The 17,525-nt window shown below is 38.4% G+C and overlaps 1 protein-coding gene across 4 annotated transcripts in view; it reads left to right on the top strand.

Annotated features, from left to right (window-relative positions):
- Positions 1-17,525, top strand: part of AMMECR1 (AMMECR nuclear protein 1) — a 110,908-nt gene that overhangs the window by 46,691 nt on the left and 46,692 nt on the right. For all 4 annotated transcript variants that reach the window (XM_049644180.1, XM_049644179.1, XM_049644178.1 and 1 more), the window contains exon 2: positions 4,850-4,960. In XM_049644180.1, the coding sequence (XP_049500137.1) occupies positions 4,850-4,960 (111 nt within the window). The remainder of the gene's footprint in view (positions 1-4,849; positions 4,961-17,525) is intronic.

The raw sequence follows: 17,525 nt of genomic DNA, 5'->3' as shown, positions 1-17,525 counted from the left end.
CCCTCTGGAACCTCAATCTTGTACTTTCCAGTCCCCAGAACCATGAGAAAATAAATTTTTATTGTTTAAGCCGCCTGGTCTGTGGTAGTTTGTTATGGCAGCCCAAGTAGACTAATACAGGATTTAACCACATTGAGTGCCTTTTTACAAATTGAATCTGTAGTTTGTATGACTTGTAAATGAGATATGTCACTTCCCTGCGCTGAAACAGGAAGTGAAATGTTTTAACCTGGTGGTGGAGGGAAGACTCCACCATTTCTGTTTTCCCATGAGCTCCTAAGTTCTGGGGCAATTATGGTATTGAGTTGGGTGTTATGAGTATTTCAGTTGGATTATTGAACTGCGTAGCAGAACCTGAGCATAGTTGAGAAGCAAGCATTCTTTGATGGCAAAAGAAAAGAACCATAACTAGGTAGCTTCTCTTTTCCCATATCTGTGTATAATACGAATAGCCTTGTGGAATACTCTGTTGTAGTCAGTAGCGTTAGACTGGTGGGGATCGATACCAGATTGTTAACATTACTAACTAAAAATCTCATTCTAGGGAAGAGAAAATTGCCAGATCGGGGACTTGCAAATGTCTAAGGCTATTTTGTTTTCACCTGTTTCTGCCTTGGTATGGAGGAGATTTGTGGTAAAATATTGTTAGGTAAATATACCTTTTTCATAGCTGTATGTCTCCCACAGAAATCTGTCTAATCTGTTCTGGTCTGCTTCAGTAGTAGGGATGTGGGAAGTGGCATGCAGTTTGGACTGGGAGTATCCTGTTCAGATTTACCTTGCTTTTCTGTACTTTTGCTCATTCCATGCAACTACTTTTCCCTGAGAGCCACTACTATTGACCTGATGGTATTATTGGCTGCCAGTTGGCAGAGAGGATTCACCTAGATTAGGTGGTTACTTCCTTTTCCTGTCCGTAGACTTGGAAAAATGGAGAGAGTTTACTTTCCTTCAAAAGGTTTCTCAGAACGTAATGGTACAAAATGTTCACAAGTAGGAAAATTCCTTAAAAAGCTCTGTCTGGTTACTCTCAGATAAACATTTCCATTAATATTTCATTTCATTTTGAGCCCCCTTCTAGTTTGTAGTATTTTTTTTTAGTATATGTAGGTGGCTTCAAACCATATGGTAAAAGTATTTTCCAAAAACATTCAATCTTTGTCTTACTCTGAACTGTTTTCCTTATTTCCTTGTCGCCAAGCAGCTCCTCTCCACAGGCACAAATCCCTTTTTCTACGTTGATCTATCTCTGATTATGTTGATGTGGTGCGTCCTTTTGGGAACTCATACATGTTTAAATAACACATTTAAGAATGAAATTGCCTATTCCCTCTGTGCATTGGGAAAAGAAAAATTTTTGTTGCTATTTTTAGGTAATACGGATTGAATGTTCCCGTCATTCCCCTGTACAGTCATTATCACACACAAGATGCAATCTCTTGTGCTCAGTGATGTTTATTCTGTTTCAGTCTACTTGAAAATTCTTTACTTCCCAAGTTCTTTCCCCCATCAGATGTTGTGTGTAGGTATTTTGGTTTATTTTAATCCCATGTGTGTGTTCTTTTTAAAAATCCTCCATTGAAGAATAATCATAATACAATACTGTATTAGCTTCAGGTATACAACCTAGTAATTCAGTATTTACAGGCATTCTGAAATGGTCACCACAAGAAGTCTAGTTAGCGTCTGTCACCATACAAAGTTATTACAATATTATTGACTATCTTCCCTATGGTGTACATAACATAGCCTTGTACCCTGTAACCCCCTTCACCTGCTTCGTTCATCTGCCTCAGCCCCCTTCCTTCTAGCAGCCATCAGTTTGTCCTCTGTGTCTCTGGGTCTGTTGCTGTTTTGTTTTGCTTGAACATGTACGTGATCCTTATAAAGTACACCGGATAAGCATTTGTAAATGAGAAATTACAGCCCGAGATTTTGAAGGCATAGTTTGATTCTGTCTACCAAAAGTCTGGTTTCTTCCATCTTCAGGCATCTATCTTAAACACAGTGCAGTTATAAAGTAGCAGCCTCTCCCATCGTTGACACACATGCTTCCCCACCATACCAACCCCCAGAGTAGATGTTGCCCCGGGGCAGGTAAGGAACAGGGGAAGTACGGACAGTTCTGCATCTGCATTACCTGTTGTGAGGTAAAGAGAGCTCTTGAGAGCAAATAGTCCGCAGCGCCTAAAATTCATAAAATGTTAAATATGAAAGAGACCATGGCATGTTCTCGAGATTCGCAGACTACTTTCCGTTCCCTCAAAGTGCTGTGCTCTATTACATCTTCATGCCCTTGCTGATGATGGAAAGGAGTACCTTTTCTCCCAGGCTACCTGGCTTACCCTCTCACACCCCTACCCCTTGAATTCAGCGATAGCATAGCATTATAAGAAACCACATATAACTTCCCCTACTATGTGTCTTGAATGCCCTCCAATGTAGTTCAGAACCTAGTGATTAATTTGTATTTTTCTTCTGTTTACCCTTCAAATTTTGAATGAGGAGATGAGGATTATAGTAAGAATGATGTGCATATATATTTTAGTGGGATAAATAAGATAATTGAAGGGAAAGCACTTTTAAATATATTTTTTAAGTTTATTTCTTTATTTCGAGAGAAAGAGAGAGACAGAGGGAGTGTGTGAGCAGGGTAGGGGCAGAGAGAGAGAGGGCAAGAGAGAGAGGGAATTCCAAGTAGGCTCTGTTCTGTCAGCTCAGAGCCCAATGTGGGGCTCAGTCCCAGGAACCATGAGATCATGACCTGAGCCAAAATCAAGAGTAGGTTGCTTAACTGACTGAGCCACCCAGGTGCCAGGTAAAAGCACTTTTAGATGACTTTCATTTCTCGGGTTTTTGATAGGGAATGAATTCACTCATACCTTTAGGTTTCTCAAGTCACTGAGGAAGAGAATATACCACTTAGTTCTGTGTCGTTGAGAAGCCATCATGGTATTTTAAAGACATGTTCGTATATGCGTTACAGTGTGATTCACTTGATTCTGAATCTGCCAAAGGATGTGTTATGTAGAGATGATTTGTGTAGGTGCTGTTATGGGAGAAGATTGGTATCTTACTGTCTGTGTAATGGTTGCTGACAGTGACTCTACCAAATTACAAAGTGAGAAGTAAAGAGATGAAATTCACCTGTAAAGAAAATATGTGGATTTTAGGATAGTAGTATTCGTATGAGTTAAACGTTTAATTCTCGTCTTCCTGATAATTCTTAGTCAAGAGCAGTTAGAGAAATGGTCCCACTGGAGCATCAGTATCTTGTCTCAGGTTATTAGATGTTTAGGTACATATGAGTGGAAACAGGAAACCTGGAATCTTCTGTTTGCTTTTTATCTTAGTACCTTTAATGTAGGTCATCCAAAACTTGAATACTAACATTGATAATAATTTGGCCTTATACTTAAGTCATTTTTTTTCACTTCCTCTGGGCATTTGGTTCTTGGAAGAAGGTAGTACTTAGTACTGTTCCCTGCTTTGTATACGTTGTTTATTTGGGAACCTGTCTGCCATTGTGGCTACCTGTCAGAATTCGGCGTTATTTAAATGTTTGAGATGAGTGATTGAAGTACTTGAACAGGATCTTTTCTCCCAACTGCTAACTAGAGAGCACTTTAAATACAGAATGTGTTCTCCAACTCGATAGCATATTATTAGAAATATATGACATATGGTATGTTCCCCTAAAATTTAAATTTTTAGAAAGCAGAAATGTATTATATTATACCAATAATACTGTGAATACTCAAATTAACATGAACCACCCCCAACTGTAGGGTAGTTCTCTTTACACAATGTGCTAAAATGTGTAAATTAACTTATTTCATAAAAAGTGACATACAGAGTTTCTTCTAACCAGAAAAGAATTGTTTTTACACTTACCCATTAATTCAGGCCGTCGCTGGTTTGCTGCAGCATCCAAACGTCTACTGTACTAAACTTCATTTAAAACTATATTACTTTCTTGATGCCATTGTATTTGATGCTTGAGAGATTGTATTTGTTGACAGTAATTTTATCTAAAAATTAAAATAATTTTTCTGGTTTCAGAGCATTACTTTGTTAATGTTTGCTCTTGCCCTTTACCTCTCCAAACCCTACTCGTTTTTCTAGGCCAAGCTGAAGATAATCAAACTTGATGAAATTTTCTTCTGTCCCCATAGATTGATTTATGGCATTTTGGGCACAGTTGAGAATACTTATTTTCTTTTGCCTTGTGTTAGTTAGCTGTGAACATGCCTGCCTTCTGTACTGGCTCCTATGACTATGCTTTAGGCAACCTTGTATTTCCCATAACTGCTTTCACAGTACTTTGCCCTGATATATTCAGTATTTGTTGAAATTTGGGTGGTTTGGGTTTTCTGTTGTTGTTGTTGTTTGGTTGGTTGGTTTCTCTAAACTGGACTTAACAAATCAATTAGTAACTTGAGGTTTAAATGAGGACTCAGGCAGTCAGCCATGCTGGCGAAGGCTTTATAGTCAGGACTGCCCAGGTTGATGTTCCTATTTCATTATGAATTAACTGTGGAGCTGCCTCATCTGTAAAATAGGTGTGTTGGTAATAGCATTACTCAGCGTCTGAGAGTTGTTGATGAGGATTAACGTAGATAATTTGTTTAAAACATTTATTGTGCCACCTAACTTATAGGATATACTCAATATATTCTAGCTATAGTTATTGTTAAATGCAGTCCCATTGGGCTAGACCCAGCCCCTTGGGGGCCTTTCATGTGGTCTTCATATCTCAGGCACTTAACCCTGCATATAGTAAATATTCAATAAATAACTTGCTTGAGTTGAATTGATTGATTGACCCTATTTTTATCTTCCATTACAGCCCACTGTTTGTAACATGGAAGATCGGTCGAGACAAAAGATTGCGTGGATGCATAGGTACTTTTTCTGCCATGAATTTGCATTCAGGACTCAGGGAGTACACACTTACCAGGTGAAGACCAATTTTCGTTACCTCTGCTTCTACATTAAAAAAACAAAACTTATGAAACTTGAACCTGATACCTTAACTTCTTTGCCTGTCCTAAATTGTCAACATTCTTGACTCCTTTCACATCAGATTTTTTTCTTCTCTTCAACCATTTGCCTGATCTCTGGTGAAATGTTATTGCTACATATTACCATAATATAAAATACCGTGATTACATGTGTTCTGCCGTAGACATTGTGAAGTGTTTACCTTCAAAGGCCAGCTTTATTTTGTATAACTCGAAAACAAGTGGCCAGATGTCAGCAGCTTACCAAAATGTATTATTTCCACAGTAATACTGGGTCTCCTTTCTTAGGCTCTTTAAAAATTGTTGAAGTCTATTTCATCTTATACATGTTGTTACATACCTTTATGTACTTTTGAAATGAAAGAGGGGACCTAGGAAGAAAGTGATACCGCAGCCTGGTAGCCCTAATCATTCACCTCACCCAGAATTAATTGTAGCTTCCTTATTTTCGTTTCCTCTAACATGAGGACAGAGTCATGAATGCCCCACTGCAGTTGCTAAGACTTTGTCTTTAATTTCCAAACTCACAAAGAGCTATCGAGCATGCCATCTGATATTCGGGGGTCCAAGTTTATATTTGTTCCAAAATTATTGCAAAATGAGAAAACTCCTTAAATAATAAGCTATTAGTAAAGGAATTTCCTGTTTTTGCTCACATTTCAGGGTGATTATCTGATAGTTTCTGTGGCTGTAATATTGTACATGTATCTGTCCAATAGGAAATTGGTCCCTGCTGACTACTGGTACTTGGTGTACGTTGCTTAACCTCCAATAGACAAAGTAGTAATTACAGTATTTTGTTCTATCTACTTCATAGGGATGTTAGGGAGGTGTCAGGGGAATGTAGTAGTATTCAGTCACTGCTTTGTTTCTGGATTAACATTGTGGAACATTCATTACTTTATTACAGAATTGCATAAATGTAGCTCATACTACCAATTCATAAAATGCTGGTAACTGAGTTTAGTATTCTTATATTTAAAGGTGTAGCTCACAACTGTACTGTTTTCTTAGCTTACAGTGCAGCCCAGAAAGAAAAGCATAGGCATAGAGGGTCACCTTCATTTTTAGACCGACACAGGTATTAGAATTGAGTGTTTGGACTTGATTAAAAACCTACAGGTAGTAAAGGGGTCAAGACACACATTCTGGAAATGACTCGAACTTGCTAAAGATAGTGTAAATGCTAGCTGAAGCAAGTTGGATTTTTTTTTCCCTGACCTGAAACATCATGGACTCGTTTTGGGACTTTAGCAAATTCTGCCAGTGACTGCTTCTTTGGGACAGGTACATATGAAATTACTCTTTCAATAGCTAATCAGAGGCAATTTATTATCCCTTTCCAAAAATAAGTTGTTATAAGGAGCCCTGGTTCCTTGGTTATTGCTTTGAAAAAAAGGATTCTGTGGCCAAATTGAGTTTGGGGAACACTGGCTAAACAAATTTAAACAGCTGTGCTCACTGCAGGACTTCTTAGAACCTGTTATGTTAATAGTGTTGTGGACCTCTAGGAGTGAGATCTAGAATGTTGTGTTTCCCAGACTTCCACTTTTTCGACCACAGAGCCCTTTTATCCTCCCACTCCATTCATTGCCTTATGCCATTAGTATCCCAATGAGCATGTTTTCAAAAACGTAAGTCTGTCATAAAATTACCAGTTTTCTTTCTAGTTGGGGAGTCTGAGTGGAGAGTATAGAAAGCCTTTGTACGTTGTAATGAAACTGTGGCAGAAATCCCAGTATCAAATATTACGTACTTTAGAAATCCTTAGTAGCGGTAACTGTAGTAGCGGTTTGGTTTTGTTTAAAGAAAATACGAAATTCTTTTGCCTCCATTGATAAGAAGGGATGAAAATATTCAACTTCTCCGGACTTGTGGATCTGTTTCCTAGGGGTATTGCCAGAAGAATTATAGTGTATTTTTCGGACAACAACGTGATTCTGAGTGAATCAGTCAAATAGTTGAGCTTGGAAATTTGCCTACATTTGTATACGTCGCTACCCTCATTGCAGTCTGTGGCTCTTCCTGTTTATTTTTCACCTTTTTTCTCATGTTTTTTACACAACTTCCTGAAATAGCATATGGCACACAAGACGTACGTACGTGTGTGTGTGTGCGTGTGTGTGTGTGTTTTCATATTTGTCTGGCTCCATTCCTATTGCTTACATGACCATAAGAATGGAGTTATTTGGAAGAGGGAAACAAAAGAAAACACTCCTTACAATATACAATTGCTCTTTTTTCTAGATTCATCTTAGAGTCAAAACTGTGGAGTCATTGAGAAAAGCTGCAGTATAATATCTTTTGGTCCAATAGGGGGCACTTATCATTGCTACAAGCTGCTGTTGATGGTATTATTATTAATAGCTGCCCATTTATTAAAACTTGCTACATGTTGATACTGCACAGGGGCTTTGATTTATATGCATGCTACTCCCAACTCGTAGGTATTAATAACCATGTTTTAAAAATGAGGAAACCGAGATGTGCAGAATTTAAATAACTTATCCACTCCCATATCTGGTAAGTGGTAGAACCAGGATTCAAGCCTAGGCCACCTGACTGCAAAATCCAAGCTCTTAACCACGACATTTAAGAGAAGACAAAATAAATTGTTCTGAGAAATTACATTTTGCAGCTTTGTCATGAAAATATTGAACTTGAAAGAGAGTTACTATAAATTGTATAAATCATGGATTGATAATTCTTCACAAATTCTAGATAGGAGTTAAGATTGAAATTTTGGAACATTATGTCAAATTCCAGAAAATCCACAGATGGAATTATAAAAAGTATATAACACAGGGCTGTATAGACTAGCTGGAAGAAAACTAACTTGGATTAATACTGTAGACAAGGACAATGCTTATTACAAAATTATACCTCTATATGATATAAAATTATACTCTCTGGCCACATGTAAATAATAGACTAGACTTTGAGAAGAATACATTTTTTAAAAATGTAACAATTGGTCTTGAAGTTTGTTCTTCAATCTTAAAACCCCATAAATCACAAAATTTACAGATGGAATGAAATGAACTTTGGGCTTTAGGAATAAAAGGGAAGGACAAAGCAAGATAAAAAATAAACTGTGAAATTGAAGATTCACTGGGTAGAGATGTCCTTTTTAAAAAAGTAGAATATCTGGTTTTCTCTGTCTTCATCTGTGATTCGGTAGACTATTATTTTCAGGATATTACTCAGATATACCCTTTTTTATTATGAAATATATATAATGTGAAATTTACCATTATAACCAAATTTAAGTGTATAGTTCTGTACATTGATATGCAGCCATCAACACCATTCATATCCAGAACTTCTTTATCCTTCTCAACTGAAACTCTGTACACACTGACTTCCCATTTCTTCACCCCCCAACCCCTGGCAGCCATCATTCTACTTTCTGTCTGTGAGTAGGACTCTTATACATGCCTCATATAAGTGAAATCATACAGTATTTGTCCTTTTGTGATAGTCTTATTTGGTTTAGCATCATACCTTCAAGGTTCATCCATGTTGTAGCATGTGTTAGAATATCTTTCCCCTATAAAAGGCTGAATAGTATTTCATTCTATGTATCTACCACATTTTGTTTATCCCTTTATCTGTGGGCATTTGTGGGACTTCAACCTTTTGGCTATTGCAAATAATGCTGGGGTGAACATGGGCATACAAATATCTGGTTGAGTGCCCTTTTTTTTCTTTTCTTTTCTTCTTTTTTTTAATGTTTATTTATTTATTTTGAGAGAGAGAAAATCTGAAGCAGGCTGCATGCTGTCAGCACAAAGCCCAACGCAGGGCTCAATCCCACAGACTCTGCCGAAATCAAGAGTCAGACACTTAACCAACTGAGCCATCCAGGTGCCCTACCCTTTTTGTTCCTTTTAAAAAGCTAACCATTTTATAGAAGACAGTGATCTAGTTTGTTTGTGGTCCCTTAATCTCTAAAAGCTAAATCTAAAAAGGGACCGGGTACTTTTTAAATGAAATGCCTATCCTCGATTAAGTATTTATAAACACACAGTTTTAAAATTGAACACCTGTCATAGTCAAGTTTTATGTTCTCCTAATTGAAACTTTGATTATAGACTGAACGAAAAACTAATAAATAGGCTAATTTCCTCCCAGTTGTAAAAGTGCATAATTTCTGTATAGACAGCAGAAAGACTTTGTGAAGACTTATAACGTAGAACCATTAAATAGACTATTCCTTCCTTGTCCTTGGAGACTAAGTAAAAGCAGGAAAGATTAGAGCAAATAGGAAGCAGGATGGAGAGCTCAAAATTACTGATAGAAGTTTATCCATGGTGACATACTAAAGCCCACAAATTACTATATTTCTTAGTGGTCAAATCTTCAAAGTAGAAATATTCCTTGTCCCAGCTGAAGAAGAACACTGTCTAGTATTTGCCAAGCTACTTGCATTTATGGCTGTTACATGTTAGAAAGCAGAGGCAAATTTATTTCCTCTCTTTTAGTACTTAGAGTATATACTTTAATATGGAAGAGAATCACAACTAATATAGATGAACACAAACGTCTCAGACAAAGAAGATTCATTAACATTTTGGCCATTAAGTTGCCCAGCAAAGTGTAGGTCTATTTCTTTATGTAAATTCAAGTTGGTGGTAATTCTTCTAGAACATATAAGTGATTAATAGATGTGCTCTTATTTCATAAAACAGAAATGTGGTCTACCATTCAAGGTTAACAGATCTTTCTTTTTGTTTACTCTGTTGTACTTACACCTCTTAGCAGTGAAATAATTATGCAGGTGTGTGGGCAGTGTCTGGAGCTTGATTCTTAACAAAGCTACTTTGTTGCATTACTTAATTCTGAGGAATTAGCCATGGAGGTTTGTTCTTTTCTAAGGAACAGGGTGACCACATAAAAGGTGATGTGTTTTGTTTAGGAGTTTGTTTTGTGTGAGTGAGGTTTGTTTTGTGCATGCGTGTGTGTGTGTGTGTGTGTGTGTGAGAGAGAGAGAGAGAGAGAGAGCGCGATCAATTGCATGTTACAAATGTTCGTTTTCTATTAAGATTTTTGAGCTATTAGAAATAGCTAACAGACCTACTTTATTACTTTCAAAGGTCCTGGCTAGATTGGGTTCTTCTGGGTGACTAGATTTGTTGTAAACCAAATTTGCTTTTGTATTTAGTGTTATAATCTGTCATTTTTCTAAAGCAGTATGAGTTTTAAACCACTGTAAGCAGCATAATTATATTTTTCCCTCTCAGAGTGGACTATTTTGTCATCATTCTTATTGATTATTTTAGGTAACTGGACTTGGCTCATGGAGAATAATTAGTTTAAACAAGCCCCCCCCCCCCATTTAATATTAGTCCTCATGGTAGCATCACTCAGATTGATTTTTCTTCTGAGAAGAAAAGCTGTACATGAGTCACTTCTAACTGCACTATTGTCACGGAAGCTTATTCTGGAGATGGTAAGGCCAGACTGTTTTTGGCAAGTGTCTGTGGCGACTCCTGACTAAAATACACTTTTTGGAGAAGTAAATTAGACGTATCAAAAACACTGTACAAAAATAATTAGCTCAATTTGCAGCCTACATTTTGGTGCCTGTTTACAAAAGGCAGGTTGGCCTGACTTCTAAAACTCGTACCTAATTTGTTAGTTTCAGTGTATAAATTACCAAATGAGAAATTGTTTCTCAGATTTCATAAGCATTTAATTTAAGGTGTAGTTTGGAACCTAAATTGTTATATACCCTTTACTCAAAATTATTCATAAGTTAGCATGGCTAAATAGAATCTGTGGAAATCTGGAATCCTCTTTCTAAATGCTAGTTTAATGCCCTCTATCATCATTGCATATTTGTGCTAAGGTATAGAGATGTGGCCAGCAGAATGTGGAAGGAGAAACTAAAGAATAAGAACCATTCCCAGTATGGGTAATGGCTCCTGAATTAGAGAGAACTATCTGAATTCATAAAGCACCTACTACCACAGAAATTAAGTGTAGTGAGTATGTCAGATTCCCAATACCTTATCACATCTTTCAGATCTTCATAGTCTCCAGCTGGAATCCCCGGGTGGCTTTAAAGAGCTACAGGCACAATGCCTTTGCGTAGAAAAGCACGAAAGGCCATCTGTAAAGAACTGAAGGTGGAGAGAAGCTGAAAATAGGCTTTTGTGATGTCAGAGCTCTTGATTCTTGGCCTTTCATAAGAAAAGGGGAAACTACAAGAAATTGACCCTATTACATCTATCTATAAACTTGACTGCTTTGTACTGGGAGGCTGCTATTTCCCCTTTAATCATGTTTAAACAGTTCATCCTGAAAATCTGGTCTAAATTTTGCATTAGAAATTTATAATATAGTAGGAAAGGTAAGTTATATGAATAATTATAATCTGAGATAGAAAGTGAAATTTGCCAGAGTCAGAGGTGGCACTGGATAAACAGATACTCTGCATCTGTAATAAAAGTAGAAATGTATTTAAAGCAACTTATGAAATCATTTCATTTGGCCCATCCCTTGTCCACTTTGAGCAAAAACAAAACACTTTATACCATTTTTTGGTTTGTTTTTATCCGATATGGATAAAGAAGTCCAAATTCCAGGGATGAGTATAAATTGTTAATATCAAAGGACCATATACAAGGTATTGAGTTCTTTTGAGAGACTAATAACACATATTTTAAAGAGAAAAATGAACTTACTGTGGAAAAAATTAAAACCTCAGAAACAGAGCACACTGAAAAAAGAGTGTGTGTGTGTGTGTGTGTGTGTGTGTGTGTGTCCACACACTCACACAGTTCACCAAAGTGTAACTAGAACCAGTTGGGTTATAGCCCTGATGCTTGGCAAATAAAGAAAATTAAAGGTTAATAGTTTAGTTTCAATTTCTCTCTTGTCCCATGAAAATGAATTCATATTTTGTTTCAGTACACTAAATTGATATCTACCTCCTTTCCTGAGAAGCATTGCTTGAGATATTCTTCTCTTTTTCAGATGAAAAACTGAAGTGGTAGAGATAAATTAGAACATAAATGTTATATGAAATCATTATTATATTAGATGCAGTCTAAAATCACTCTGTAGGCATTTAATAATGTATTTACTTTTGTCTGCACATTTACAAAATAAATATTGAGTCTCCTTATAAGTATCTCAAGTATTTGAATCATGAGGACCTGAATGAACAAAAGAAGAGATTTGTGTCTTACTGTCTTAGAAGAATAAGATGCTTACACCAATATATGCTCAAGGCGATTACTCCCATCTAGATAGAGTATCATACAGATAATATGTTCTTACCGCTTCTAGAGGACAATGTTGCTAGTAATTTGAGTACTTGAAAATAATTGAATGTTTAGACGTTGTGTGGCAAATAATAGTAAATTTTTAGTTGCTATTTTATAAGCATGAGAAAGTACTTTTTCGAAGATTTCCTTAAAAGGCAAAGACAACAAAGCCCTTGTCCGTGATCTGTACCCTTCTCTCAAACTTGAAACTACCTCAAATGTGGAAGGCCCAAATAGTGGCCTTTGGAAAACTTTCCTTTTCATCATTGATAACAATTTTATGTTCTTTAAATGCTAAACACTTATTGTTAGCCCTTTTATCTTGCGTTATAAATATATTTGTTGTAGAAACAACTTTCAGATTTTTTTTTTTACATTCTCTTCAACTTAAAAAAAATTTTTTTAGTGTTTATTTTTGAGAGAGAGAGAGAGAGAGGGAGAGACAGAGTGCGAGCAGGGGAGGGGCAGAGGCAGAGGGAGACACAGAATCCGAAGCAGGCTCCAGGCTCAGAGCTGTCAGCACAGAGCCCGATGCGGGGCTCGAACTCATGAACCGTGAAATCATGACCTGAGCCAAAGTCAGAAGCTTAACCGACTGAGCCACCCAGGCACCCCTCTTTCACCTTTTAAATAAAGAGCAAACATTTGCCATAAAAGGCTTGTCCTAAAGAGCCGCATTATCTGAGCTGCTTCATAGCAAAAGAAATTTAAGAACTCATACTATATAATAAAATAGGCATGGACAAATGGTAACTTTTGAAAAAGTTCTACTGGAGCAAGAGTTTCATGGGTGCTAAGAATTGTTAAAGGTGGAAAATGGTATTTAATGCATTCTATTGAGAATGAGTATCACATTTGCCCTTCCCATATGTTTAGAATTTTAAAGTGAAGAAAATGCCTTAGAGTCATAAAGCATAGATTGACAATTTGTCTCATGTTCAGAAAACTCATTTTTATTAATTTTATACTATTTACCTCAACTCCGAAAATGATCCTGTAACTACACATATTAGAACTATAGGTTTCATCATTCAAATTGGATCAGCACGATATTGGTCCCATTTTGAACCCTCCTTTTTACGTGTATACATTCAAATGCCAACTTTTGTGTCCTTCCTAGTGGTGAAAGAAAAGATTCGAAAAAGCCACAAAATAAATTCTTCAGAAGCTTTAATTAATTCTGGGATTGCCCAGAACTCAACTTCCTTTTGCTATACACAGCTACTTTCAAGACTGCTTTATAGGGGACACAAAGCTGATTCAAAAGGTTCTAGATATTGCTACTTCACTGAGAACAGGAAGAAAGAGAATCTAATTCTTCAGGCTGGTGGGTGGATGTATGGCTGTGTTAAATCACTATATCATACACCTGCAACTAATATATGTAACTGTATGGTAACTGACTGAAATTGAAATAAAAACTTAAAAAAATCCTCAGGCTGCTTTCAACCTAAGCCATTCTTCTAAGACGACCTTCTCTTGCTCCCTAGCAAAGGGGGATTGATTTGCTTACCTAGGTCTAGAGAAGTCTGCTAAGCCTTTGAAATGAGTGGAGCCATGTTGCATATGAGCAGCAGTAAATAACCACACACGGCCATTAAAACTTATACTGCTAATGAGGTCATGGGTTCGATCGTCATTTGGGCCAGTTCGCTTTGTTTAGCTGAACACACACTGCACCCAGTTACAAGGGGGCTCAAACAAGAGCATGTGGATGACTCAGTACCACACCCAAAACTTCAGCCTCGTGTCAGCATATGAAACATGCTGCATTTGGAGCACCCAACACTGAGCTTTCTCACAAATAGTTCATTCTAACAATAATTGCTTTGAATATAACAGAAAAAAATGAGAATATTTTTTAAATGTTAATTTCTTTTCAGAAGCCCTCTGGACAGAGCCAACACGGTGTTGGGGGGCAGGCAGGGGGTAAAGCTCTTTGGAGTGGCAGGTGGAACTGAGAACACAGGATGGGTTTCATTGGGCCTGGAAATGTTCTGGACAGAAGGGGAGATTTCTGGTTGGGTTCCTGGCCTCACAGGAAGATTTGTTTATTTGTTCCTCTTTTCTGAGTTTCTACTTCTAATCCAGAGCAGTGGCTGGGAGCAGTCGTTGGGAATGGGAGTTGTTGCAGGTAATAGTGGATTTCAGCTTGAAGCCACTCTATTTTTTTTTTTTTTTTTAGAGAGAGAGAGAGAGAGAGAGAGAGAGAGAGAGAGAGCGAGCGCACAAACAGGGGAGGGGCAGAGAGAAGGAGAGACAGAATCCAAGCCGGCTTTGTGCCATCAGCACAGACCCCCATGTGGGGCTCGAACCCACGAACTCTGAGATCACCACCTGAGCCGAGATCAAGAGTCGGTCACTCAACCGACTGAGCCACCCAGGTGCCCCAGCTTGAAGCCACTCTTAAGTCCTTCTACAGTGGAAGGACTGTGTTAAGTTCACAGATGTGTAGGTACATGCTATAAGATATAACTGCTCTTTCCAAAAGTATATGTTTTTAAAAGGCTGCATTGTCAAGTTGTTACCTGCGGCGTACGGAGATGCTCCTGTGCCTCATGTATGAGCTCACTAAGGTGTGTGTCTGTTGTCTGAGCATATGTGCACCCCCTCTCCTGTCGTTGTAGCTTCCTCTTCAGGGCTTTCATTACTGTGCAGAGCAGCACACTTAACCCCGGGAGCCTTACTGGCCATGAGCACACCCATGGCCGTGACTAAACTCTCCTCAGTTACTGTTAACCCTTATGCCTGAGACAAGAAGTCCCCCTGTGTCTGCCCGTCTTGCCCAGAGGAAAAACCAAAGTCATTCCAAAAGCTCTGTTTCACTTAAAGTTAGGGCTCTACAGTGCCATCACACTGTCTGCCCCTGCCTCTCCCCCCGTCTCCTGCTCCTATCCTTCCTAAGAAGCACGGCCTTCAAGGCCCTAACCTCACACTGCAGCCATGCACAATTATTCACCACTCTCCAAGTTTGTCTTTCATGTCTCTCTGGCTTTGAACATTGTTTTTTTCCTCTGCCAACCACGCCTCTCTCCATTTCTACCCAGCCAACTCCTACTCACCCTTCAAGATGCAGCTTGCTCATTACTTCCTGTATGAAATTTCCTTGACACTCCCACAGCAAACTCGGCCAGTCTCTGTATTCACACGGCACTTTGCTCAGGCCTCTAGGATGACACCTAACACGCTGGTTTGTAATGATTAGCTTTAAGTGTTTGTCTCTCCCTTTTGAAATTGTCCTCAGCAGTAGTTTACCAAGCCACATCAAAGCAGATAAATAGGAAACAATCTCATCACTTTGTAGCCACTTGATCCTGATTCCTCCTTTCTTCCTTTCTGTCTGCTCCTGTTGGCTTAGGTGTGTCGCCTTTCCCTGCTGCCACCGTACTTGAGCTATTGGAAGTTTCCGATTCTGATTGGTAGTGAGAGGGATAGCTTAAGGCCAGTTGGAGTTAGACCGATCCAGAAGACAGGGATTCTTATCCAGAACACTTTAGAAAGCAAGTTAACATAAGGTTGATCTCTTGTGATGGCTGCTAGAAGTGACTAAAGAAGCACAATGTGGATTGGTGCTCACCCTGGAACCATAGAGCTAGAAGGAATCCTTTTAAGTCCTCTAGTCCAACCCTTATCAGATACTTTAATCTCCCATAAAACCTCCCAAGAAATGGGCATCCAGCTTCTATCTGAGTGTCTCCACTGACTCGGAACTCCCTACCAGTTAAGTAACCATTTCCTTTTTGAACACCTCTAAACCCACTGCTATAACTCTGGTTACCACATAGCTTTAGTTGAAGCGCCAGAAGTCAAAGATTGCCGATATTTAGCACTTTATTCTTTATAGAAAGCCACATTAACCAGCAGTGGTTAAACTTACCTTCTGCGTAATGTGTGAGCCCTTAGAAGTTGAGGAGTGGTAAGATACACAGCTTTACAACTGACTCCCATCCACCCACCCATAACAATTTTAACTGGCCCCTTATTACTGAAACCTTTGAAGCTGCTGCCACCACGGCTTCCCTCACTGCCTACGTTAGACTTCTGGAAATGGCTGGGCCAGAGAGTCCATAGATTCCGAGATAGAACTGGTACTCGATCCTTTAGCGCCCTCTAACAATTCAACTAGTACCAAGTTGGAACTAGCGTTAGAACACAGGTCTTCTGACATTGCCTGGGACCGTCACTACAATTTTCATGACAGAAGGGCTCAATAAAAACATGAAATGAATTTATATTACTTTCTTTTTAGGAAGCATACCGTTCCAGGGGGCCCTATAATAAAACAATCATTTCATAAGGTAAAATCTCACTCTCACGTTATCTGCCTTGTGTTAAGTTTTTGGCATATTTCCACAAAATGAAAAATATCTGGAGCTAGCTATTCAACCAAAACTACAAGAGTAACAGAATCTGTTAGACAAACCCAAAGCAGAACCCAAAGCAAATATATATATATATATATATATATATATATATATGATGCACACACACACACACACACACACACACGTATTCATCTATGTATACATACGAAGTTGATCCTTCTCTTAGATTTCCCTTTTCCTCAAACATGGCCTCCAACATACTGCAGTTATATTTCCTAATCACAGTAACCACTAATAACTTGTTTTAAAAGTTTTTTTTAATGTTTTTTTATTTATTTTGAGAGAGAGAACGTGCAAGCAGGGGAGGGGCAGAGAGAGAGGGAGAGAGAGAATCCCAAGCAGGGTCTGCATCGGCCATGCAGCCCAATGGGGGGGCTGAAACTCACGAACCGTGAGATCACGACCTGAGTCAAAATCAACAGTCAGACGCTTAACCAACTGAGCCACTCAGTCACCCCACTAATAACTTCTATTTGTGTGTTTTTGTGTTGGACCTGTCTGAGGTATTTTCTATAAGTTACGTCATTTAATCTTTTCAATCATTATGTGATATTGAAGGTATTTCACGTATATCACAGGTAGTGAAAAACAGGGCTTAGGTTAAGTACCTTGCTGAATAACAGTGAGTTCATGACCGCACCTGAATTTGCACCTCCTTTTGTCTGGCTTTAAAGTCTGTTTTCCCAACCAGTATGTGGACTACTCTCCTCCAGTAACCTCACTCCCTCTTCCGTGAAAGCTTCTTAGAGCCAGTTGCTCTACTAACTCAACTGGTATCCCCTGGCCTCCACCCAAAGGTAAAACCAACCAACAAACAAACATTGGATAACTTTTCCCTTCGT

Source organism: Panthera uncia, chromosome X, assembly GCF_023721935.1.
Source record: "Panthera uncia isolate 11264 chromosome X, Puncia_PCG_1.0, whole genome shotgun sequence".
Taxonomy (NCBI): Eukaryota; Metazoa; Chordata; class Mammalia; order Carnivora; family Felidae; genus Panthera; species Panthera uncia.
This window is presented reverse-complemented; position numbering and strand designations above follow the sequence as displayed.